General features: G+C 42.8%; 1 protein-coding gene across 2 annotated transcripts in view; it reads left to right on the top strand.

The window, feature by feature from the left end:
* The window catches only part of Acad11 (acyl-CoA dehydrogenase family member 11), a 75,559-nt gene that overhangs the window by 43,253 nt on the left and 5,914 nt on the right, over window positions 1-26,392 (top strand). For both annotated transcript variants that reach the window (XM_005074830.4, XM_040740190.1), the window contains 4 exons: window positions 10,468-10,534; window positions 11,572-11,657; window positions 19,317-19,388; window positions 20,174-20,328. In XM_005074830.4, the coding sequence (XP_005074887.1) occupies window positions 10,468-10,534; window positions 11,572-11,657; window positions 19,317-19,388; window positions 20,174-20,328 (380 nt within the window). The remainder of the gene's footprint in view (window positions 1-10,467; window positions 10,535-11,571; window positions 11,658-19,316; window positions 19,389-20,173; window positions 20,329-26,392) is intronic.

Genomic DNA, 26,392 nt, shown 5'->3' on the forward strand with positions numbered 1-26,392 from the left:
ACCTTGGTTTCCCCCAGGGGGTCGAGGTAGCAACTCCTCCTGCCTGGCCACCTCTCTTTGAGGGAGCATCATTTGCATTTAGCTAACCGAGCTTTCCACGAGAGGTGTGCCATTTACCACTTTCCATGGCGTACGCATTCAGCCATAGCCAGTTTTAAGAACCAGGTGCTAAGCAGATGAGTGAGAAGTTGCTAACAGGCACAGGATCTGTGCTTCTGAGCAGGTGCTAGCATGGTTTGTTGTCTCTGGTAACGCTTGTGGGTGTTTTGCCTGCCTGTATGTCTGGGCATCATCTTCCTGCAGTCAGATCTGCGGGAACTGGAGTTACAAATGTGAGCTGTCATGTGGGTGCTGGAAATTGAACCCCAAGGCCTCTAGAAGAGCAGCCATTGTTCCCAACTGCTGAGCCATCTCCTGGGCCCCAAGCTAGTACAGTTTTACTAGGGAGACACAAGCACATCCATGAATAGGTCAAGACAGTATAGGCTTGGGGATGTAGCTCAGCTAGTAAGTACAGACCTAGCATGGCAGAAAGCCCTGGCTTCAGTTCTAAGCCCCATGTAAACAAGGTATCCTAACTCATATCTATGATCCTATCATATGAGCTTGAGATCATTGGCCTAGGCTATATGAGAGGCCTTGTCTAAAACGAGATGGGGTGGGGGTTGGGGTGGGGAAGAGGATAGGAGAAAAATATATGATATGTATACACATATGCACAGTAGACTTCAGTTCTGCCATGAAGAACAAAAGTGTATCATTTTCAGGGAACTAGATACAATTATGGTCATTTCAAGGAAAATAAGCTAGAGCTAGAAAAAGGAATATATATTCTCTTATATATGGAAGCTTAAAGTCAAAGAGGAACTATTTGGGAAGAGGAAGGGGACCCCTGAGAGAACAGGAAAGGAAAATGGGGGGGGGGGGTTAATGGTTAAATACATAATGTACTTGAATAAAGATGCCATCATGAAATCCATTCTCTTTGTAAAATGTTCTTTCCCCATGGCTGGTCATTCTTCCAATCACCCACTGCCTTTCATGCTCCCCTGCCTGGACTGGTGTGTCTGGCCTTCCTTCTCCTACCTCTAATCTTATCCTTCTGTTTATCAGGGGTTTTTTTTCTATCTAGCCTTTAGCCTTCCACTCACTTGTTACAGTGGCTTACAATATTCCATGGGTGTGCCTTCCAGCCTTCCGTGCCACTCACCTCATCTGTACTGCTCACTTCTTCGCCTGCCTTGTCTCCCCTGGCTGTTTTAGAACATCCCAGGCACAGTTCTAAGGAGGACTCTGTACTGGCTCTCCAACCTGTCTACATTGTGCTGGCTCTCACTATCTGCCAGGCTAACTCCCTCATCCTTAGCTACCTTTCTTCTGCAGTCCAGGACCAGATGCCCAGGGAATAGTGTGCCCACAGTGCGCCCCATCCTCCTGTATTCATTAACAATCTAGCAATCTCCCACAGACATGCCCTGCATGTTCCATCTCATCTGGGAAATCCTGCAAGTGAGATTCCTTCTCATGTGACTCCAGGTAATGGTCAGAGCTAAGTAGGATGCTCCTACTGTACCTCACACCCCACTCTTAGTACTTTATAATATTTTCTGTCTTCCATAGCTGTCTTGTACATTGTGCATTTACGTTGTTATCTTACTCATGTTGCCTGTCCGTCAGATAATAAACATATGGATCAATGTATCAGTTTATGCAGCATCCTCCTTAGATGTAGTTTGAAACTAGGATTAAAGTTCTCACTTCACATACCCAGTGTTAGACTTTTTCCATTTTATCATGCTATCTCTGATAAATTCTGGTACCCCACCATGCTACCTGTTAAGCAGTTTTAATATTGCTTTATGAACATATCTCCTCCTTTTCCATGTTTACCCCACCCATACTTTCTTATGAATTAGATTCCTGTCTTGTGAACCAGTTGTAATTTTATAATAATATTTACAGCCTTTGAATTAAGAAAAAAATCACTTTCTTGAAATTTAAGCCCTTAGGACATAAAGGGCTCCAGAACAGAGCTGGTACTTCTGGCAGGGTGCCCTGAGTCCCTGCTTGTATGAGTCATGGTGAATGGACCCCTGGTTCTGCTGTGCTTTCATTTTCCCAGACACAAGTAGACTTGGTGGTAACAGGAAATTTGACAAAATATGAAAAGTAGCTGGGCGTGGTAGCACAGGCTTGAAATCCCAGCTCTCTGGATGCTGAGACAAGAAGACCACAAGTTCAACACTAATCTAGGCTGCACAGTGACAGCCTGACTCAAACCAAACAGCAGACAAACCATGAATAAGAAAGAAAGATCAGAGCCGGGCGTTGGTGGCGCACGCCTTTAATCCCAGCACTTGGGAGGCAGAGGCAGGCGGATCTCTGTGAGTTCGAGGCCAGCCTGGTCTACAGAGTGAGTTCCGGGACAGCCTCCAAAGCCACAGAGAAACCCTGTCTCGAAAAACCAAAGAAAGATCAGTAATCACATGAACTGAGAGGGTGGAGAAAAGCACTGCCCACTGTGAGCAACTGTCAGAACACTTGATGTCTATTCTGCCGGCCCCGCCCCCTTCCATTTCTTCTCAGAAGCTCCGTGATTCTCATTTTCTTCCAATGAACTGTAAAATAAATTGATCCTGTCTGAACATAGCAATGCCTTTTGCTCCCCCAAAATCTCTCTGTCTGCATCTATTTCCTGGCCCTCTGCTGGTGGTACTATGTTGCCTGGTGACAGATGTCTGGCTAAACTGCATGTTACGTTGTCACCTAGAACACAGCTGATGCTGGACTGCATGCTGAGCATTGCTTAGATAACCTTAGCTCCTCTTTCTTAGTGTCCATATTGCATGTTCAATTCATATTCTATAAGTTTTAATGTCACATTTTTGCTTAAGCAAAGGGCATCTTTATCCAAACTCACAATCAATGAGTTTCAGTAGAAGTAGTATTTCATTGCATGTATTACCATAAAATTGCTTTATTTTTTTCTTTGGGAACTCTTAGGTTTTAGTGTTGTAAATCTTATTGCAGAATGATGTCTTTGTAGATAGTGTGATAAAACAAACTTAATCTTAGGGATTTTGAAGACTGTAATGAGGTTTATATACACCATTCTTTTGTCTTTTACGCCATATTGATAATCTTGAGTCCTTCCATGCTGGCGCATAGAAAGCTTCCATATCCCTTTAGAGTCCTATACCGTGGACATAGCACAGCATGTTTCAACAGTCCTGTTGCACATTGAACACTCTTCACAATCAATGCTACTGCAGTAAATATTCTTATGTCCCTGCCATTTCATAGAGGGACAACTATATTTATAGGCTAAATATAGATAATAGAAGCTGGGCGGGAGGGCCAGAGGCTGAATGAGTCCATAGTTTTAGTGAGCATTGCCAAGTTGTGTTCCCTAGGAATGGTCTTACTTTGTTATTCTGGCAGCAATGTGTGGGACTGCCTGTGGAAGCTAAAGCCTTGACAACAGACTGTGGCTTAGTAACCCTTGACTGTCTACCATGCCCTTGCCAGTCCCATGTGAAATACTGAATCATAACATTATCTGTGACATTTAGCTCTAAAATGGTACTTCATCATTGCTTTGTTACGCTTTGATTTGGGAGACTGATAAAGTTAAATGCTGGAAAAGTCTCTTTAATTCTTATCTATTCTTTTTCCAAATTTTTCCTTTGCTCATCTTTACATTGATTCTCAGATATTTTTAATACTCTAAGAGGTATTAAAGTATTTTGTTCAAAATGCTGAAATATTTTTCCAGTTTTTTGGATTTACCTTTATTTCTTAATATAAAATAACTTTATATTGACAAATAATTTGATTTTTTACTTTCATTTATAGTTTTGTGGGATTTTCTTTGTTGGTGGTTTTTGTTTGTTTCTATGTTTCTCTGTTTTTGTTTTTTGGGAAGGGTTGTTGTTTTTAGTTTTTGTTTTGAGACAAGGCTTCTCTACAAAGCCCTGGCTGCTCTGGAACTCTCTCTGTAGTCCCGGCTGACCTTGAACTCAGAGATCTGCCTGCTTCTGTTTCCTGGGTGCTGGGATTAAAAGTCTGTGCTGCCATGCCTAGCTGGATTTTTTGTTTGTTTGTTTGGTTGGTTGGTTGGTGGTTTGGGTTTTTTGTTTGTTTGGTTTTGTTTTGTCTTTATTTTGAGGCAGGGTCTCAGGTAGCCCAGGCTGGCCTTGAACTCAGTGTGTAGCCAAGGATAGAACTGAATTCATGGTCCTCTGCCTCCATCAACCAAGTGCTGGGATCACAGGTATACACCAGCATACTCAGCCTCATTTATAGTTCTAAATTTTAAAGTTCCAATACAGAAATCTATGAATATTATTTTTCACTGTTATTTGTAGATTGCTTCTTTACATTTTTTAAAAAACCTCAACCTCAATCTATCTGGGGTTCATTTTGTCCACTTAACAGTTATTAAGCATCAGTCTTTCTAGGATGGTTTAGTGTGTGCGGAGGTCTGCTTTTCCTGTGGCATGAGGTCTGAGAAAACACACTGGATAACTTACCCCTCAATCATGGGATTGGATAATAAGCTTTTCCAAGTGGAAATTTTACTGTGAGGAAGTTCTTCACTCATAATGTTTTTAGCCTAATTTGAAACATTAATATCAGAGCTGAAACCAAATTAAGTGTAAACCTTTTCACTCCAGCAAGTCAGTGTTGAAATGGTCTCAAGACCTTCCCGGTGGCTGGCTGTGCTCTGTGCGGTCCCATGTTTTCACATCACTTTCTGAGTTGCTCAGATCACGTCCACAGCGGCCGTGATCATTCTAGTTGTCATCTTCCCTTCTGTGGGAAACTGACCTGTGATTGATAAGCATGTGAAGTGAGAGCCTGTGAAATTAAGCTCAAGGGCGTAGCGTTTGTAGTCTGACTGGATGCTGGCACTTGAGCAGCCTTTCAGCACAGAGTCTGCGTAGAGAACAAACATCCTTATCTGGTGATCTGTTTAAATTCACAAGGCCTGTGACCCCCAGATATGCTGGCATGTTCTCCAGACTCTGCATTTCCTCTTGCCTGTCTCATTTCTGACATTCTGTATCCCGGTCAGTAACTAAAACACATCAAGAGGGGGATTCTGTCTTCTAGACGGGTGTTCCAGCTGCTGTCCCTGCCAAGTTCTGCACAGAATTGGGGGAGATGATGTGTTTATGGGGATTTGCATCTCATTCTTCTGAATCGGCCAGGTCAATGGCAAAACATTTTCAGCTTTGTCTATTGTGTATTCCCCTTGACTTCCTCTACTTGACAGTCTGCAAAAGAGCCAAGTTAGATATTTTATATTTTAGAATCCAAATCATTTCCCATGTGATAATGGATAAGACAAAATTAAAGAATTGTTTGCCTAATGTTTTGAGTTTTTGTAAAATTTATCTGTGAGCTATTTAGGGTTTATATGAAGAAATGCCTAAATCTTTTTCATTTTGAAAAGCATGGTATTAGGAAACATGGCACACACACGGAGGGGGAGTGGCGGAGGGTGGAGGTGGCATTCTCATTCTAAATAGTAAAGAAAGAGGGTTGTGAGCCCAAGTTCCAGGAATGGTGGAGAAGATTGTGCCTGGTTGTTTTACTGACAAATGGTCTCATGTAGCTCAGGCTGCCTTGAACTCAATATGAAACTTAGGATGGCCTTGAACTTCTAATCCTCCTGTCTCTGCCTTGCAAGTTCTATGATCACTGGTGTGTACTGCCACTTAAGTTTGTTTTATTATTTTAATGCAGTGTCGAGGGTTGAACCTAGAGCCTCACACAGGCTAGGCTAGCACCCTTCCCCACCCCAGCCACATCTCCAATCCCCTTTGAAGGCTTCAGCTTCTTATACAACATGCAATGAAAATGATGTCAGTGTACCCTGATGCAGCAGTGTGCTCACTAAGGAGGCGATATGTTGTGCCAGGCATGGAAAATCAGCCTTGCAGCTCATGGGCCTCTAGGTACTACCTCTAACTAGGAAAATCTTATTGAAGAATTCAGAGTGAGCCATTGTATTAAAAAGTTTTACTCTGTAATTTCTATGAATGAAATCATGGCCTGATGGGTCCTGGAGAGATTGCTCAGTGGTTAAGAACACAAACTGCTTTTCCCGAGGACTGGAATTCAATTCCCAACACCTATATCAGGCAGCTTACAACCATCTGTTGTGGGGAGGGAATCTGACTGCTCTGGACTCTGTGGGCACCTGCACTGCGCTCATGTGCAACACACACACACGCACACTTTAAAATAATTTTTAAAATAAAAAAGCATAACTTCGTGTGATTACAGAGTCTGGGCAAATAAAGGGAGGTGGAATCTCCCAGATGAATATTTTCAGATAAGGAATTGTAGCTAAGATCCATAATGAAAGAGAGAGATTGCCATTTCTAACAAAGCCCAGAAATATGTGGTTCTGCAGGTCGGCTGTCAGTCAAAGCTAACACTTGAATTGATTAACATGGAGGAAAGGTTTGTTCCTGTTCATAGCTGGAGAGACTCTGGTCCATGACCAGATGACCCTATTGCTATGGACCCCTGGAGCAGATGCTCAATGGCAATGTGGGGGGGAGGGGCTTGCAGGGGTAGGGTGGGGACATGGCAGAGCAAAACACTTAGCCATAGCCTTGAGGTAAACAAGGAAGAAGATGGGACTGGGGTCCTGGGGTCCCTTTTCCAGGATATTCCACATGGCTTAATGTTGAAACCCCACCTCCCATGGCTCTACTGCCCCCAGCTTTTTTAACACAGGGGGCATGAGAGGACATTTAACATTTAAACCATGACTTTGGTTGACACAGAGTAAGTGTGTTCAGCTGAGTCGAAGCCTCTGTGGTGTCGTGCCGGCACTAATACAGCAGGCTACTTGAGGCAAAGCAACATGTTTTGTTTCAATAACTTCACATTTTTCTTATTTATACTTGTGCAAATACTTGTCTCTTTCTTTTAATGAAAAACATGCATTCCCTTTTAACATAATAGTTTCCATTTCACTTTATTTGAAACAATTGGACTTAGTAACAAGATTATGTTGCACATGCCCAGAAGGGTGGAAAAAATGATTCCATATTTTATTGCACACAAATTGTAGACAATAAGTCATGTGTTTGGGGAAAATGGGAGAGAAAATTTGTGTCTAACCTGTTTTTTACCTAATAACAGTGTAACATCTGTTTGACCAGTTTTGATTTTTAAATTTCCTGTTTCAGTTAGTTAGAAGACAGCTCCCTTTCTAGACACCCATAGATGGCACGTGTACACATCTGTGTCTGCACGTTCAGACAGTTCTGGTAACTATGACTATGGAGACATGGGAGCTGTGATTAAGTCCAGTTGAGGTGTGCCTTTGATTCAGTGCCAACCTGAGAATGGGTGGAGGCCCACTGCCTTCTTCCCCAAGTCTTCCCTTTCTCTATTTTGTAGTTTTAAAATCCATTTAAATGTTTCAGTAGGCAGAGTGCATGTAGGATTTCTGAAATTACGCATAGTCACATGTAAGTGAGAAAATGCCCCTCTGTAACAGGAAATGACTTCCCCAGTGTTTGTGGGTTTTATTTTCAGATTAAAGGAAAATTGGGAGAGAAAGATGAAAACCACATCTAGTCTCCGTCTCCTAGTTGGAATCTATAGTTTGTCTATAAGATGATAGGCTTTTATTTGCTTTCATCTTTGCATGTGTGTGGGGGGGGTTGTTAAACAGTGTCTCACCATATAGCCCATTCTAGTTAGGAACTCAGGGCTCTCCCATCTCAGCCCCCACCCCCAAGTGCTGGGATTGCGGGCATGTGGCTCTACACTCCGTTTGAACCACACCCAGCTTAGTTTTGTTAGTATTTTTTAGGTTCCTATTGTCCAGTTGAAACGGTAACAAATAAGAGCTCTGCCAGCCTCCTCATCCCCACCCCACCACAGCAGTGCCACACCCTGGAGGACAAGCGGCAGCAACTTTCTGATTCCACTCTGTTCAAGGCTTTTTCCTCACTCCCCATCTGGTGTGGCATGTTCTTATGGGAATGCAAATTGCTCTATTTCCCTAGTTAAGCCTTTGACCACATTCACAGGGACCTCCCCTGTCCCTCTGCAGAACACTGGTGTCTCTGTTCCCCGGTGTTCCTGCCCTCACCTGTTTCCCAGATATTATTGGAATCTCTCATCTTTTAGTGGCCACCAATATCCCAAATCCTGCTTTATTTCCTGCTTCCTTTTCTCTGCAGTTTTGCCTTCATTGTATTTTCCATCTTTATTCCAGTGGGAATCTCAGCAGCATTGGGTGCCAGACACCATTCTGCCATTTTGAATCCTTCCAGACTGTTTTTAGGAAAGCTGTCAGCTCAGTTTTCATTTGCGGTTTGTTTCTGGGGTATAGTGTCCTATTTCCCTGGTGTCTCCTCAGTTAGACTGAAAAGCTGCAAGAGCTACAGGGCTGTACACACTTCAGACTGCTGCTTCTGGTGAGCCGCTTCTGGTGAGCCACAGGCCCAAGTGTGAGGCGTTTCAGATGAAAGTGCTAGTGTGAACAGCAGACTGCCTCCAAGCCGACTCTCTGTGTCTCTGTCTCTCTCTCTCTCTGATGGCACCCTCACTTTCCCAAGCCCCCCCATGGCACCCTCACTTTCCCAAGCCCCCCCAGGCACCCTCACTTTCCCAAGCCCCCCCAGGCACCCTCACTTTCCCAAGCCCCCCCTCCGATGGCACCCTCACCTTCCCAAGCCCCCCCCGATGGCACCCTCACTTTCCCAAGCCCCCCCAGGCACCCTCACTTTCCCAAGCTCCCCCTCCGATGGCACCCTCACCTTCCCAAGCCCCCCCGATGGCACCCTCACCTTCCCAAGCCCCCCGATGGCACCCTCACTTTCCCAAGCCCCCCCTCCGATGGCACCCTCACTTTCCCAAGCCTCCCCCTCCGATGGCACCCTCACCAAGCCTCCTTTTCTCGTCCCTCCGCCTGCCTTGGTCTGTCTCTTGTCTGTCATCTTTCTCCCAGTTCCGTTTAGCATCTCCTCTGCGTCCTCTCCCAGCCTTCGCTGGTCTGAAGCGGAAAGCAGCTGTTTGCTGGCACAGTCTCCTCTCGCTGTCCCCAGGACCTCCTCACACTTCTCCTTCATAACCCTCCTGCACAGGCAGTTCTCTCGGGATTGCTTTTGAGTAGTGCTGAGACTTAATTTCCAGTGCACAGCCAGTCTTGTTTTGTCTCTACTCCCATTCTGTCCTTTCTCCATATTATTTTGAAATAAATCCCTGGTGTGCCATGATTTCCTCCACAGACGTTTTAGCATGTGTCTCAACAAGGGCCCTTCATAAATATGACCACAATATCATTAGCACACCTAAGTTACTAAATGCTGCAACAGACCCAGTGAGCTCAAATGTTGGATTGCTTCACAGTTGCCACTAATACTCTTCATTTTGCTGTATTAAATCGAGGATCCATGTGAAGTACAAAAGTTGCTATTGGTTGACATGCCTTTTAAATCCCTTCTAAATATACAAGCTATCCCTCCAACTCCTGGAATTTTACGGATTTTTAAACTATTTGACATAATTCCTTACGTGTCTCATTAAATGTTTATTTTATTTTAAATATTTCTAACTCTCTTTGTATAAAAAAATTAGAAAAGAGAATCTGATCATTTGAGACTTGATATAGATATGGCCAGTTGTCTGAGACAGTTTTCTTTTTCCACTATGTAATTGGAAAGCCAGTCACTTGGTAGTTTCCTAAAGGGACCAGGTACATAGAATTACAAAGTATACTTCTTTAAGAATTACATTTATTTTGTAAATGCATGCATTTAAATGTGTGTGAGTGCATGTGTGCATATGTATATGCATGCATGCATGAGTGTGTGCATACATGATTTTGCAATGCATGCATGGAGGTCAGGAGACAACATGCAGGAGTGAGCTAACTCAAGCTGTCAGCCTTGGCTGCATCTTTACCCGAGTCATCTCAGTGTGCTTTTGCAAGGTCCTAAGGAGGAATTCTCATAAACCCTAAAGTGTGATAAAATAAGATTTTAGATTGAAATTAGAATAACTTTATGGTGTCCAATTTTCACCCTTAGTAAACCAATGAATAACCCCACCATCTGAAGATGGGTCCAGAGCCTATAAGATATGACATCAGACTAAAAAATTTTTACAGCCTTTCCAGGGAGCTAATGTTTAAAGTGACATAAATGAGCAAGGTCGCTTTTGCCTGGAGCATCACAGCTGTTTTATGTTGCTTTGACATCTGTTTATTGTGGCACAGCAGCTTTCATTGATGGAGTCCAATCTTGTCCTTGCCTAATCCTTCTTCTTGAATGATATACAGCATCTATAAAATGTTATCATTTTAATGAATAATTTTCTTCCCCCCTTTTCTTGACCAGAAATAAACTTGAAAAGAGTAGAGCATTCAGAGTGAAATGTGAAATAAGAGCTTTCTCTCTGTTCACTCTACTCATTTTCTCCTGGTCTTAGGAGCTGGGAACCCCAAGTGTAAAATCGCAATTGTTTTGGGAAGAACAGAAGCTGCTTCTCTATCCAGGTAATAATGCGGCTCTGATGGAGAGGGTCATGGAAGAGTGAGCCAGATGTTCTTTCTGTCCACTTATTCACTTAAATTGTACCACAGGGACATCCTACCAAAATATAAGATAATGCTAATGATTAATGTTGTATATCTGCATCTCAAGTATTTGGCTTTCCAAGTCTATGTGGAAAACAATTTAAGGAGCGAAACTGCACACTCCTTCCTGTAGAACCTCTGGCATTAGCCAGTGGCTGCTGTGGTTGGAAGTACAGGTCAGTGACCTCAGCACTCAGGAGGTGATAGAGGCGAGAGGATCAATCAAGTCCAGCCTGCTCCACACACAAGTTCCAGGCCAGCCTGCGTTAAACAGTGAGACCAAACCAGAGGGGCAGGGCAGGGAGGGTAAAGTGTTCATGAGTCTCGAAAGATACTTGGATAAAATGATTAGAAATTGAAATTTTCATTGTTCAGTGGTAGAGAACACTGAACAGTGTCCAAAGCCTTGGTTTAATCATTGGTGCTGTAGAAGAGAGGGAGAGAAAGAAAAATACTCGGGGTTGTCTGAAATATGGAAGCTTTTGGATGTGCGTTTTGTTGTTGTTGGGGTTTTTGTTTTGTTTTGTTTTTTGTTTTGTTTTGTTTTTCAAGACAGGGTTTATCTGTATTGTTTTGGAGGCTGTCCTGGAACTCACTTTGTAGACCAGGCTGGCCTTGAACTCACAGAGATCCGCCTGCCTCTGTCTCCCGAGTGCTGGGATTAAAGGCATGCACCACCAACCCGACTTGGATGTGCATATTAAAGACAATTGTTTTAAAATGTTTAATTTTGGATGTCAGTTGTCATTCACCATTGTTGAGTAGTGAGGCGCCTCAGGTTCTGTTTGGTTTTGAATCATTGTTTGTGTTCCAGATCACAGCCTGTGACAGATTGGGCTAAGTATGTCGTTCATGCACTTACGATTCCAATCATCTTTGCTTATGTGATCTTATGAAAACTACAGTCATCTCAACTCTTAGCACTGTTTCCCTAATGTTGTTTATCTTTTGTGCAGACACAAACAACACAGCATGATTCTTGTTCCAATGGACACACCTGGAGTAGAGCTGATAAGGCCTCTGTCAGTGTTTGGCTACCTAGGTAAGCACTCAGTAAACAGGTCTGTCAGCATGATTCTTGTTCCAATGTACACACCTGGAGTAGAGCTGGTAAGGCCTCTGTCCGTGTTTGGCTACATGGGTAAGTGCTCAGTGAGCAAGTCTGTGCATTACACGCAGGAAGATGGAGTCTGCAGAAACTTGGAAGGGAATCAGCAGTGTTGTTGGACATAAGACAAACCTTAGGAATCCCTTCGGCCCCACCAGCTCTTAGTGCACTAGCGAAGGTCCAGAAAGAGCAGATAAGAATTGGGCATTGGGCTGTGGCAGCGCTGCTTCCTGCCTCATTGCTTACGCTGTGGAAAGGACAGGTTGTCCTCAGGAAACAGTACTGACTGACAGCCTATGTGTGTTTGTATACTTAGAGAGGAAACTCCAATTGTGAGGAAGAAGAGAGCCAACATTTCAAACATTGAAAGTGAGGAAGCAGTGGGAGTTTCTCATTTTCTCATTTTGGAAATTAATGTCTGCCGATACTGTGAGTCTGCTCAAGGGGATAAATGAAACAGATGGATAAATCAATTTGACATAATCCACTAAAATTTATTTATTTATTTTTAATTTCTGTGTTCAGGTCTCTTAACCAATCAATAAGAGGTTAGTAAGCAATGAGATGAGTTTTGATTTATTTGGGTAAAAAACATTTCCTTTTATTCTGGCCTTGGGTAGAATTTCTAAGAAATTTATTTGTTTCCTGCCACTCACTGTGGGGAACATAGCTGCTGTGTCCAAGCCACTGAGGTCAGCCACTCATGAAGAGGTTTTTGTGAATGTGGTAGATTAAGGTCCTTCCATTGGTAGCTTACACATTGCAGGAGCAAAAGAAGTAAAGGCAAGAAGCATCCTAGATTGGAAGTTAGGATGTTATCAGTGATACAGGCTACGAACATGTCAACAAGACTTCGTGCTCTGTGTTGAGTGTGACTGGTGACAGGTTTGAATAGAAGTCTTATAGAATGTTTGCCATCATTAGCTTCTGTAGAAGAGGCTAGACGGAGGATATATCACAGAGAAAGTATGGGAGCAAGATAGGACAAACAAGCTGACAGGAGGACCACACACACACACACATACACACACAGAGTTGCTGGGTGGTATCTTAGTTAGGAGTTTATTACTGTGGTGAGACACCATGACCACAGAAATTCTTACAAAGGAAAACATTTAATTGGGGTGGCTTACAGTTCCATCCATTATCATCATGGTGGGAAGCATGGCATCATGCAAGCAGATGTGCTGGAGCTGAGAGACCTACATCTTTCAGGCAATAGGAAATAAACTGACTGCCACACCCAGGGAAGCTTGAGGAAAAGAGACCTCAAAGCCTACAGGGACACATTCCCTCCAATAAGGCCATACCTCTTAATAATGCCCCTCCCTTTGGGAACCATTTTCTTTCAAACCACTACATTCTACTCCCTGGTCTCCAAAGGCTTGTAGCCATATCATGATGCAAAAAAAAAAAAAATATTCAGTCCAACCTCAAAAATCCCCATAGTCTTATCACACTCTCAACAATGTTTTAAAGTTCTAAGTCTTTTCTGAGACCCATACAATCTTTTAACTATATTCAGTCTATAAAATTCAAAAATCAAAAAGTAGATCATGGGCTGGAAAGATGGCTCAGCCGTTAAAGGCTAGGCTCACAACCAAAAAGTAGATCATATATTTCTAACAATTAATGGCACAGACTATACATTCCCAAACACAGGGAAGAGAACATAGCAAGAAAATACTGGATCAAAGTAACCAAAAATCACCTGGGCTAACTTCAAGCTCTGCATGTCCATGTCTGATATCAAAATGCTCTCCATGCTCCAACTCCTTTCATCTTTGTTGACTGCAACACATTTCTTTCTTTTGGGTTGGTTCCATTCCCAGTTAGAAGCTCTTCTTGACAGGTATCCCATGACTCTGGCATCTCTAACATTTTGGGTTCTCCAAGGCAACCCAGACTTTAACTTTATAGCATTCAGAGACCACCTCCCCTGCTGTGTGTGGGCTCTGCAGCTTTATTCCATAACTCCTTTCTTCTATCCTTAACTCTAAACACAGAACCACATGGTCAAAGCTGCCAAGTTCTGCTGATTGCTGGGGCTGGAACATGCCCCCCTTGTTCAATTACATCTTTACCAGTTTTCTGTGTTTTACTGCCTAAGCTTGACTGTCTTGAAACTTGCTCTGTAGACCAGATATCCACCAGCCTCTGCCTTCCCAGTGCTGGGATTAAAGGTGTGCCACACCACACCTGGCTCTAAGCTGTTCTTTAATTCCTTTCCATATTTTGGAAACTTAGCTGGGATCTCCTTGAATGCAGGACTTAGCTCCATCCCACTTCCTGGTGTTCATTTTCTCCCCAAATTTTTCATTTTGTAATTTGCCCTGCTCAGTTTGCTCCTTTTCATTATAAATCTTCATTAGAGTTACCATTAAAAATCACACAACAGAGTATACCAGGCTGTTTTGAGATTTCCTCTGGCAGTGGAATTAATCCCAAATTCTTCACTTTAGCCTCAGTCAGACTCTTTGGACAAGGGCAAAAAGCAGCCTTTTTCTTCACCAAAGTCTCACAAGAATGATCTCTAGACAACATACTAAAATTCTCCTCTGAAACCTCTTGAATGAGCATCCCCCCCTCAGTTCAAATAACTCTTAGCATCTCTGACTCATTAAGCAGTGCTAAAAGCATTTCACTGATTTTCAAACCCAAAATACCAAAGTCCAAATTCTTCCAAACAAGCAATGGTCAGGCCTGTCACAGCAATATCCAGTCCTTGGTACTGACTTCTGTTTTAGTTAGGGTTTCTATTGCTGTGAGGAGACACCATGACCATGGCAACTCTTATAAAGAAAACATTTCATTGGGGTAGCTCAATTACAGTTTCAGAGGTTTGGTCCATTATCATCATGATGAGGAGCATGGTGGCATGCTATAGTAGCTGAGAAACCTACGTCTTGCAGGCAACAAGAAGTTGCCTGGCAGTCACACTGAGGAAAGCTTGAGCAAAAGAGACCTCAAAGCCCACTCAGGCAGTGACACACTTCCTCCAAGGTCACACCTCCTGGTAGTGTCACTCCCTGTGGGGGCCATTTCCTTTCAAACAACCATAGGTGACAACCTGAAGGTACCAAAACTGAATCTAAAATGTGGGCTAACTACAGGAGCTCTGTGCCTCTGAGCCCACTTCCATATTTTCAGCCTAGCAAATGCACCAGCATCACTTCAACTTCCTGTATCCCATGTCCAAAAGAAATGACAAGAAAGGAGGTGGAATTTGCCTGAGACTGTCTCTAGAATTGGCGGGGAGGAGGGATGATTCAGATGCAGTAGGAATGCAGTCATGATCACTGTGATACAGGTGTCATCATTTTCAAGCGGTAGTGGAAGGAGTACAGACCTAGGGTGGCAGACAGAAATGGTGGTTGTATGTCGCACCTGCTGTGCGGCCTGCATCCGAGAATGTAGCGAGGTGGTCGGGATAGATGACACAGAGACCGGTCAGTTGCTTTAAGAAAACTTTATGCTTCCCAAGTCAGCTTAGGAGGAGACCCCAGTCCGCTTAGGAGAGAGCTCTCAGGAGAAGTCTCTCCAAGAAAAAAGAGCTTCCCTTTTTTAAGGACTTTTGTCATCCATCTACATACAGTTCTTTCCAGACTTCTCACCCTCCTCGCTGGTGGTTTAATCTCCCGCCCCAGAATGGGGGGGGGGGGGAGACACCGCAGGGGGGACAGGAAGAGGCATCTAGCCGTAGGGGGTGTGAAAGTCATGGTATCTCAGTGAGCGAGCCCTTATCTGAGCCCTATCAAGAGCTTTAAAGCACTGAATTGTTTTCAGTAAACATTACACAGCTACCTGCTCCCAGGCCGAAGGGGAAGTGGGTTTCTGCTCAAGGTCTGGTGTCCCCACAATTCACCCCTTTTTTATTTTTAAATGAGGCACTCCTGGCTTAGGTCAAGTAGGGTCACCCTCCCTGGCCCGTCTTTGGGGGACCTTGAACCCCTGTCTTAGGTGGGAGGGGGTCTTCCCCACAGGTTGTCCGTCTTTGGAGTGGCCCCACCCTTAGAATCATCTGTAATAAGGCTTTATGGCTATCGGGATTGCCATGGGCTAAGGCACTTTGAACTCAGCATGAAGCCAGAATGCCTACTGTCACTGTTACCATTCCTAGGACCCCCACTGACATAGCACCTCTCTGTCATCTGCCCATCCCCTGATCTGGGCCTTAGCATTCTACCACCAGCCTTTCTTTGCTACAAGGGTGATTTATAGTTACAATTTGACGGTCAAAACAGTGATAACGTTTACAATCATTTTAAGATCTACTTAGGAAAGCATTAGAGAGTGCACTTGCACAGATACATTAGGTACAATCATTGATGTTACACATGTAGCATTATAAAAAATATGAACAAGAGGCTTGTGCACTATTTACAGAGTACCAATTTGTTCCTGTGGTGATGCAGTCTGTCGATTTAATGTCAGTAGTATTAGCCGAACATGCAACCCAAGTCAAAGTCTTTTTGTCGCACCAGGACAAACCACATTTCTCCAGAAAAACACACTGGCATAGGTGTGATTCTAGAAACAGGAACTACCAAGTCTGATATTTCAAGTGACCATGTCCTGTTCAAATACTGAAAAGAGGCTTTTGCCACTCATCACAGTCCATACCAATGTCCAAATGTTTTAAATGGGTCCTTTTTCCCCCAAAGGGAAAAGCTGGCAAAATGAATTCTGTTGTTTTAAGGTGTATCAAAGGCTAGCTGCTAATCTTCCAGTTTTGTTGGCTTTGGGATGAAAACTCATGGGTCCAGGAGGTTGATGTAGCAAGCCTGATGAGAAACTGGAAATCTCGAACTGACTGTTTTATTTCTTTCTCGGGCTGTAGATTTGATGACATCAAGGGTCAGGAACACCGACTTAGGAGATCTAGAACTGGCTTGAGCAGGCTCCCACAGTCTTAGGTCCAGTTTTCTCTGCTCCATGCATCTCACCAAATGTTGTGACAGCTACTGAAGCTTTATTCTTTTCCTGTAAGAAAACACAAACATGCCCTCCACCCCAAATTAGGGTCTTCTCTACTGTCTAGTGTATGGATGTTTCCATTTGACCTGAGCAATAGTTGTTTAACTTTCATTATGTCAGAATCTGTCTGAAGCAGATTCCTCACTGGCATTTACATCTTAAAAATTTTTAAATGAGGAGTGGATAATTTAATAAATCATGTGGGGACTGGGGACATTACTCCCCCTTTTATTTTTAAATTGTTTGAACTGTTGAAGTTGGACCATAACAGTAGAAGGATTTGTCTACCCTCCTTAGTCAACTATCTAGGTGAATTGGGATCACTATTTAAATTATTAGTAGATGTCCTTTAAAAGGGACATAACCATTAAGTACCTTTGAGAATCATTTAAGGATTGTAAACTATACTATGTCCCAAATAGTCCCTTTTTTTTTTTTTTAACCTGTAGCTCTCACTAGCTGACAAGGCCTCGTTTGCATCTGAACTGACAAGGCCTAATTTGCATCTACACAGACGCCTTTGGGGGTGGGGGCCTGCCAAAGCGGCAGGACAGTTCCCTGAAAAAACCTCTCTCTCTCTTTTTTTTTTTTTTTTGGACTGGCTCTGAGGGCTTAACTTGAATTTTTTTTGTTAAGATATTAACCGACTGACTGGATGTTTCTTTTGGCTATATTTAAATCGATTTAGGTAGTTTTTAACTGTTTGAAGGGATTTAAGTATCCCTTTAATCATATCCAAGGCAATTAGAACAGTTGCTTTTGTCAACATTTATGCATTTACATTTCACACTTCATACATACTGATGTGGCCCCGTCCATACACACAAACCATGCATACATATTTCTCCTTTTGCCTAGGTTATGATTAGTTTGTTGAACTGAAACTTCTTTAACAGAACAACTCCAGTCAATCTTTGAATTAAAACAAAAGGTTGAAAAAGTCCTGTATGTCCCTCATCATTTTTTCATTAGAGAAGTTTTGAGCTACACTCAGGGGCTACAGCCATACCCACTCCTTGTAATTCTGTAGATGTAAAGTGGAAAGGCCAGGCTTTTGCCAAAAGTTTTTAGAGATGACTCACAAAATTGACCTTAAATTTGTATCAATAACCTACCCCATATAAATGTAACCAAACATTTTTATTTTATATACCTTTGCCTTTTTCTTTACTGAATACTAACATCTCACTTATTAACTTTACCATTTTTTTTAATTTACCCATCTTTAATCTATCCTCCCATTGAGGATGATCCTCCAATCCACCCTCCAACTGAGGGCAACTTCTTATCTTAGGTTCCCTTTTTTTCCTGACCTTTGTTAGGTGAGGGCCTAGACATTTAATCCAATCCACCCTTTAACTGAGGGTGATCTCTTAGGTTCCCTTTTTTTTTTTTTTTCCTGACCTTTGTCAGGCAAGGTCCTAAACATTTAATCTGGTACCCCTAGCTTGGTACCCCCCTTTTTAATACATACTTATAGCCTTACTTGTTGACTATCCTTTTAGATCTCTGAGTTTTCCTTTACTTTCCTGACCTTAGTGGATCAGGTGAAAGACTGGCCTTATTTATTAACTTTACCAATTTTTTAAATTTACCTATCTTTAATCCATCCTCCCATTTAGGATGATTTTCCAATCCACCCTCCAACTTCTTAGGTTTCGCTTTTCTTTTTTGACCTTTGTTAGGCAAAGGCCTAGACATTTAATTTGGTACCCCTAGCTTGGTACCCCCTTTTTAATACATCCGTACTTATAGCCTTACTTGTTGGCCAGTCTTTTAAATCTCTCAGTTTTCCTTTACTTTCCTGACCTCAGTGGATCAGGTGAAAGACTGGAGATTTTTTATTTTATTTCTTATTTTACCCTCCTTTTTTTTTTTTTTTTTTTTTTTGACTGGGTTTCTCTCTATCCTTTTGGAGGCTGTCCTGGAACTCTCTCTATATACAAGGATGGCCTCCATCCTACCTACCTTTGTCTCTCGAGTGTTGGGATTAAAGGCATATGCCACCAACACCCGACTCTAAAGATCATAGTGAACATCCTTCCAATGTGGGACATTTAAGTCTCCCCCAGTAATGAACCATGGACTCGCACGTTCAATCCATTTTAAAAAGCCTTCCAAGGTTTTAGACTTTACTGTCGTCCCATGTCCTTCAAGTAACTTTTTAACTTGATACTGTAATTTAAGCTTCCCAGAACTATTCCCCATAGTTTCTTTTCTTTTTTCCCCAATCTGTCCCTGGCCAGAAAAAGAGACCTGTTTTGGACTTTTAGATTTTTTAAAAAAATAATTTCCCCAAACCACCTGATCTTTGGATCACATTTATGTACATACGTGCCATGGAACCTGGTCCACCATTTCCATAGCTTTGCAACTTCAGATGACAGATTAAAAGACCTCTATCAAATAGTTTCTCAGACCTCTTCTAACTCCAACAGTTGAGTTTGCTGTGACATCAAGTGCTGTGGGCTGAAGGCTGTGTTCTACCCTAGAGTGTCTATAGTACATTCATCTTTCAAATGTTCCTTTCACTGAATACTTGATAGCAGAGTCACTATCTATGCTTCCTTTGCTCACCTCATTTTGTATTTTACATTATTATTTTCTGTTTTCTAGATAATATTCATGGTGGACACTGGGAGGTCCATTTTAATCATGTGCGAGTTCCTGCTACCAATTTAATACTGGGTAAGTATTAATCCCTCCCCCAGTATTGTGTGTTCCTATCCCCAAGTCTGCATATGGAAAAGATACACAACCCTAACTTAGATACTTCCCGCCTTATCCCAGTTATCAAGGAAAGTGTTCATTTTGTGTGTTTTTCTTATCTGGAATGATATGGTTTTATCTGAATGTTAAATGAGAGTTTTATATTTTATATCGGCTGGAAGCATAGCTGAATACAAACATTGTCCAATTCAGAGCAAAATGTCTTTTCTAAAGGCATGGCCAGGGGCTCCCTATTAGTTTTAAGAAAATGTCAATACTTTCTTTGAATTCAGATCCAAGAGAGAATAAACAGAATAAAAACTTAAATGTTCACTACATGCCTGAGATGAATCCATATTTCCATTCACTGGAAACCTCCTCAACCTTCAAAGAGTGTTTCCCCCGACAGGCCCTGGGATTACAATGGAGGACAATTGGTCCTTCCTTTGCTTTCCTTATCTCTCTGTGTCACCCTCATCCATGTCCTTTTTTCTGGACTCTAGATTCCTAAGGCAGGGAAGGTACGTCACCCTCCTTTGTAGCCACAGTAGCACTAATGACGCAACTGATACTTTACTCCAGGGACAGTCCTTACATTAGACCGGAATCCAAATCTCCCTACATCAAAATGAACTTTATTGCAAACTCGACTCTCTCCTCACCAGAAGACTGTTTACATTAAGGGCAGCTCTGCTTGTCCTAGAATTCATGTAGATAAGAGGGCCTGGCTGGGCCACCGTCATGCTCTGTTTGCTTTCTTGCAGGTGAAGGCAGGGGGTTTGAAATTTCCCAAGGCCGCCTTGGACCTGGAAGAATCCACCACTGCATGAGATCTGTGGGCCTGGCAGAGCGCATGCTGCAGCTCATGTGTGAGCGAGCGGTGCAGAGGGAAGCCTTCAAGAAGAAACTGTACGAACATGTAAGAGGATCTTGAATGTCCTTGAACTTGCTGTAGCCTGCTAAGCTACCTTAGTGAGAAGAGCATCTGTGCTGGAGTCTCTGCTGTGTGCGTGGTCACATCCTACATGAGAAGTTCATTTCCCCTTGGGAAAGATGAACAAGTACTCGTGATCTTCAGCCCCCAGCACATGGAGTGTAGAGAGTGTAGAGAACCTGGAACATCACCGCTCACTGACGTCTTGGGGGCGTTGTCGTAGAAAAAGAACGTGCCTTGTCCTTTGGGTTTGGGGAACGAATTAGAACAGAAAAGTGTAAATACAGAGGAAAGCAGTGCATTGCAGGTCACCTCTGTCTCATCAGCCGGCTCCCAAATAACCACACAGAGAATTATGTTTATAAATGTTCATCTAATATCTCAGGCTTGTTATTGACTAGCTGTTACATCTTAAATTACTCCATCTTTCTTATTTACGCTCTACCACATGGTGGTACTTTTGTCAGCATGACAGTTTCATGTCCTGCCTGAGCCTGCCCTTCTTCCCTGATCTTTCTGTCTGCAAGCCCCACCTCTCCTCTGCCTGCCTAGCATTGGCCAGTCGGCCATTTTATTAAACCAATCAGAAGGCACCTTGGCAAAGACATATCTTCACAGTGTACAGAAAGATTATTCCATAACAGTACATAACTCAAGAGAAAGAAGGAATATTCTGTGATAGATTAAAACAATGGGATGGCTGATTCTGGAGGAAAGCAATTTGCTACTGATGGAAAAACATAGAAATGGTGCCACCATTTTGTCAGAGATACATGGTTTTTGAATTTTCATCTATAAATGATGTGCCATTGAATCTGTTATTTACAGTCCAGTATAAATTACAAACAGGCAGTAATCAAGTCATGTGTGACCTCAGAATGTTTCACAGAGCCTCTCATTCTTTCCTTCCTTCTTTTTTTTTCCTTGGTTTTTCAAGACAGGATTTCACTGTGTAGCTCAGGCTGTCCTAGATTTTCTTGTATACCAGGCTGACCTTGAACTCACAGACTCACAGAAACCACTTGCCTCTGCCTCTGGAGTGCTGGGATTAAAGGCCTGTGCCACAACTGCTTGACCACAGCAGCTTTTTGCTTAGGTTTGTAGGAGGAAGCCTGTATGCTGCTATTAACCATGTGACTTACTAGAGGCCCATACAGATGAGGTAATAAAGGAGCGGTTTACCACACTGCTAACCACACCCACTTTAAGCATGATTGAAGACGTATACAGACGTAAAGACGTATATGTGCATAGGCGGTGAACTATGTCACTAGACAGGCCCACTTTTGGGCATGGCTAGGGAGTGTTACGGGGGAAGGCATAAAAGAGAGCACAAAGGAAGTCTTGGTCTCTTTGGAAGGCACAAAAGACAGCACAAAGGAAGTCTTGATCTCAAGACTTCCTTTGTGCTGTCTTTTATGCCTTCCCCAGTAACGCCCCCTAGCCATGCCTCTTAATCATGGCCTCAGTTCCAAAAACCAACAAAATAGAACCACGGTCCTATTCCATTATTTTACTTCTGTCTTATATCATAGGTTTATTTGTTTTGTTGGTTTGTTGAGACAGAGTCTTTCAGTGTAGGCCTGGTTGTCTTAGGATTCACAGAAGACCACCTGCATTCACCTTCCAAGTGCTGGGATTAAAGGCGTGCACAAGCACATCCAGGTTTCACTTTGGTTTTTGTAGGCTACGTTTTGCTAAGTATTCCATCTTCAGTGTTGGTTCTGAAAGCAGTGCTGACAGATTCAAATACTAATATTAATAATAGCAGCATTGTAGCAGAGGAGGGGCTGGAAGGAGGGATCTACAAAATACAATGGCATTAGTTGCTTAACACTAATATTTGTGAAGCATTTGTGCTCGCTCAACATGGATATGGTTTGTTCACAACATTGTTCTTAAGAAGAATGCAGCCAGCCACGTGACACCATGCCCAGCAACAATTTATAGGAATCCCCTTGGTACATAGAGAACACTAGGAATCAGCGGTTGAGGAGCACTATGGCCATGACGAGTAAGGCCCTGTTGCTGCCAAAAAGGACTCATGGCACTCACCATGACTTCTTGTCAGTATCTTTTCGAGTTGGCCATATAAGTGCTGAAGCAAGGTGAAGGGAGGACCCGGTGGGGTTTCCAGCAGGTCCTTGATAAAGGTGAGGAGAGGACATGGTTGGAAGTCCGGCAGGTCCCCCGATAAATGTTCTGCCCAGGTGCTTTTGAGTGATATTTTTTTTGAGGCAGGATTTTCTGTAGTCCTGGCTGTCCTGTAACTCACTGTGTAGACCAGGCTGGCCTCAAACTCAGAGATCTGCCTGCCTCTGCCCCCTACCTGCTGCCCCTGCTCCACAGTGCTGGAATTAAGGCATACGTCACCACACCTGACCTGAGTGGTGTTTTCATGCTATACCAGGCAGGATTTCTCTCCTGTCCTTTAATGTATCCTGCTGCTCCAATGAGATCTTTAAAAACCTGTGTCTCCTACTAGTCGACCCCTCTTGCATCTGGCTTGAATTAATTGAGCTGACAGAAGCAGAAAGAGAACGTGTAGGCATGTCATAAACAAGATTCTGCTCCAGTTCTTTCTTCAATTTGTAAAAATGACATTTGTTTCCCCGAATGTGGAGACTCCTTCCAGCTGCCTTCTAAATTGTTCCAGTTCTAAAACAGAATTTCATCTTAGTTAATACATTGGGCTATTTCCTGGAGCTTGCAATTTCCACCCTTCAGTACTTTCCAGCAAATCTGGGGTCTGAGGAAACCCAGCCGGGAACTCAGTCTCTAATTCTAAAAGCTAAGAAGGAAGTACATTTAAGTCTGTTCATGAAGTTGTGATTTCCCTGTTTTTCATTAGTCAAAAAAATTCATCCACTTCTGGCAGCTTGCTTGAAATTAATTATGAGCCTGTTTATACCTGTAAGGCCAGTCCTAACCCAGTAAGTACTGGGACCACAGACCACCACCATGCTGATTCTGTGGCTGTGTTTTTGAAAAGTAAGAAAAAGCAGATAAAGTTTATCTAAGAATATTTTTAGCCAGGTGTGGTGGCACACGCCTTTAATCCCAGCACTCAGGAGGCAAAGACAGGTAGATCTCTGTGAGTTCAAGGCCAGCCTGGTCTATACAGGGAGTTCCAAGATGCCAGAGCTGTTAAAGATGTTTTTTTTTTACTTGACCCAATATATGTGATCACATGAAATCGATATAAAATAGGATTAGTGAGATAGTTTGCATTGTATAATTGAGTGCATATTTTATACTTCATATTGCATTTACATTCAAATTAGATATACTTCAAGTCTTAGAAGCCACATGTGGCTGAAGAAGGGTGAGTGAGCCTAAGATGGCTGTGGGAGATTCACATGGCTTGGATTGAGTTCCATAACTTGCTGGTCAGGCTTAGCAAGCATAACACGCAACAGTTCTGTGTTTTAAAATGGGAACCCAGAAAAATCCATCTTGATCATCTAATATCATTTACTGTGTCCCCTGTGCTCCCATGCTGAATTATGAATGTCTACTTGCTTCCGAGATTTATGGTACATCCATCCATACATACATACATATGGTACATCCCAGGTGACACATCCCGCACATCCGTGTGTTACATCTATATGGTACATCCATATGGTACATATGAACCCATGTTCATGTACTTACCTTGTCAGTTCTAAGTTCTAACAAATGAAAAAAAACTCACAGAATTTTCACTGAGATAAGTGAGAAGCAAGCACTCATTTTTACTATTTTAAGATTACCGCCACACATACAGATGTAAGAAATAATGCTGGGCCGGGCGTTGGTGGTGCACGCCTTTAATCCCAGCACTCGGGAGGCAGTGGCAGGCGGATCTCTGTGAGCTCGAGACCAGCCTGGACTACCAAGCGAGTTCCAGGACAGCCTCCAAAGCCACAGAGAAACCCTGTCTCGAAAAACCAAAAAAAAAAAAAAAAAAAAAAAAAAAAAAAGAAAGAATGCTGAAAGATCCCTTCTTTTACCTAATTCTGTTCAGTTTTAACAGCTTACACAGCTATAGTACCATATCAGGATGAGTGATGTTAGTGTTGTCATGGATACCTTTAGGCTACACATTTTCCATCACTACAGGCTCATTTAAGCTGTCCTTTTATGAAGCAAGCTCTCTACACTCTCACCATTGACTCCTAGCAACCACAATCTGCTCCATTTTGAGTAATTTTTCATTCCAGGCGTGGGATAACATAATATGTAAGCCTTTGGGGATTGGCTGTTTTCCTCAGCCATCATTCTTTGGAGACTCACAAAACTGTGTGCTCAGTAGCCAGTTGTACTGCTGAGCAGCATCCCTTTGTACAGCCTTCCTGCAGGTGAGCTATGCATCTGCTGGGGGCACCTGCGCCATTTATGGTTTTACAGTTTGGGTTGTTATGCAGCTGGCGGTAGGTGAGTGCTAACTCTGCATTTATCTGAGACCCATGCCGGGAGAACAGTTCCTGAGCAGTATGGTTATTGTGTGTTCAACTCACAAGCTGTATATAAATGGTCCAGTCCAGTTTCTGTGCACCCCCACCAGCATGTGATGGTTTCACAACTTTCTTTGTTTAGCATTCTGTTTGGTTTTTAATGATAAGTCAGACTACTTTAGTTGATGTCACCCTTATAGGGGCATCTTGTCATCATTTGCCATATTATTCCTTTGGACTCATGTCTGATGCCCATTGTCTGCCAGGATGGTTTCCTGCTGAGTTAGTTTGACATTCTAGGTGCTGTACTTTATCATCAGCTCTATGGTTTTCAACCATGTCCCCCTTTGGTGTTTTCCCCATCCTCTAACGGGGTCTTCAACAGGGCAGAAGTATTTGGTTTCAGTGACTCTCACTTGTCCCACTGTGTTCGTGGCCCAGGTTGGACATCAGTCTGAGGTCTTTTCTTTGGCCTCCGTGTACTGGGGTTTTATCTGACAGTTTTCCCAAGGCCTTGCACTTTGTCCGGGAGCACAGAGCAGTCAGTCATGATGTGAAGACGGCCTTCGAGTCCTGTTCCTGTCTGTTCATTTGCTCCGGCACTTGTTGGAGTGTCTTCCCTCATCTAAGTGCTGGTGTGCCTCTGCAGAAGTCAGTCGGGCGTGTTGGTGGAGGTTCATCTCTGGTTTCTGTTACGTTGAACTCTGTGAGGCTTTCTTTCCCAGCTCTCCACATTTTTATACAACCCGTCTCAAAATAAGTCAGAATGACTCTCTTCCGCTCTTTAAAAGTTCCAGCTACTCTAGTCCCTTTGCTTTCCCACATAGGTTTGCTCTAAAGTTTGCTTTACATGTCATCTGATTATGTTTGTATGACACATCTTTTTCCCCCGTTGTTTTGCCATTTTTGTTATGTCATACCTTAAGAACATGTCTTCAAGACACGAACACTTACAAAAGCAAATAAATACATCAAAGGAAGACAAAAATGCCAAGCATTAGAAGAATGCAGGCTGGAACCACACTGCTATATCTCTGACTAAAAGATTGCTAACAGTACCCAGTGCTTGGGAAATACCCAGGACTATCATATTCAGGGATATAAACACTACCTAGTACAACCACATAAGCCAACTATTTCTTATAAATATTAGGCAGTGGCAAACATTTCCACTTTTGGTGTTTGCTTTTTATAAAATGAAGAGCATATACTCATCCCAAAACCTGTATAGAAATGTTTACAGGTGCTAGAGAGATGGCTCAGTGGTTAAGAGCACTGACTGCTCTTCCAGAGGATGCAGGTTCAATTCCCAGCACCCATATGACTGCTCACAACTATCTGTAACTCCACTTCCAGGAACCTGACACCAATGGCAAAACACCAATGCACATAAAATAAAAATAAATTAGAAATGTTTACAGGAGCTCCATCAATCAGAAGTAGGCATGGCTCTGATATCCCTCTGGAGATGAATGGACAAACAGACTGTGCTCATCCCCAGAATGGAGTCATTCTTAGTAACAAGCATCACTGACAGTTAATAAACAGCTGGACACCAGATGAAGGCAGCCATTCTCCATCAAGCTCATGCTAGATGATCTCACTACACA

This window comes from Mesocricetus auratus, unplaced genomic scaffold (genome assembly GCF_017639785.1).
Source record: "Mesocricetus auratus isolate SY011 unplaced genomic scaffold, BCM_Maur_2.0 Super-Scaffold_100691, whole genome shotgun sequence".
NCBI classification, from domain to species: domain Eukaryota; kingdom Metazoa; phylum Chordata; class Mammalia; order Rodentia; family Cricetidae; genus Mesocricetus; species Mesocricetus auratus.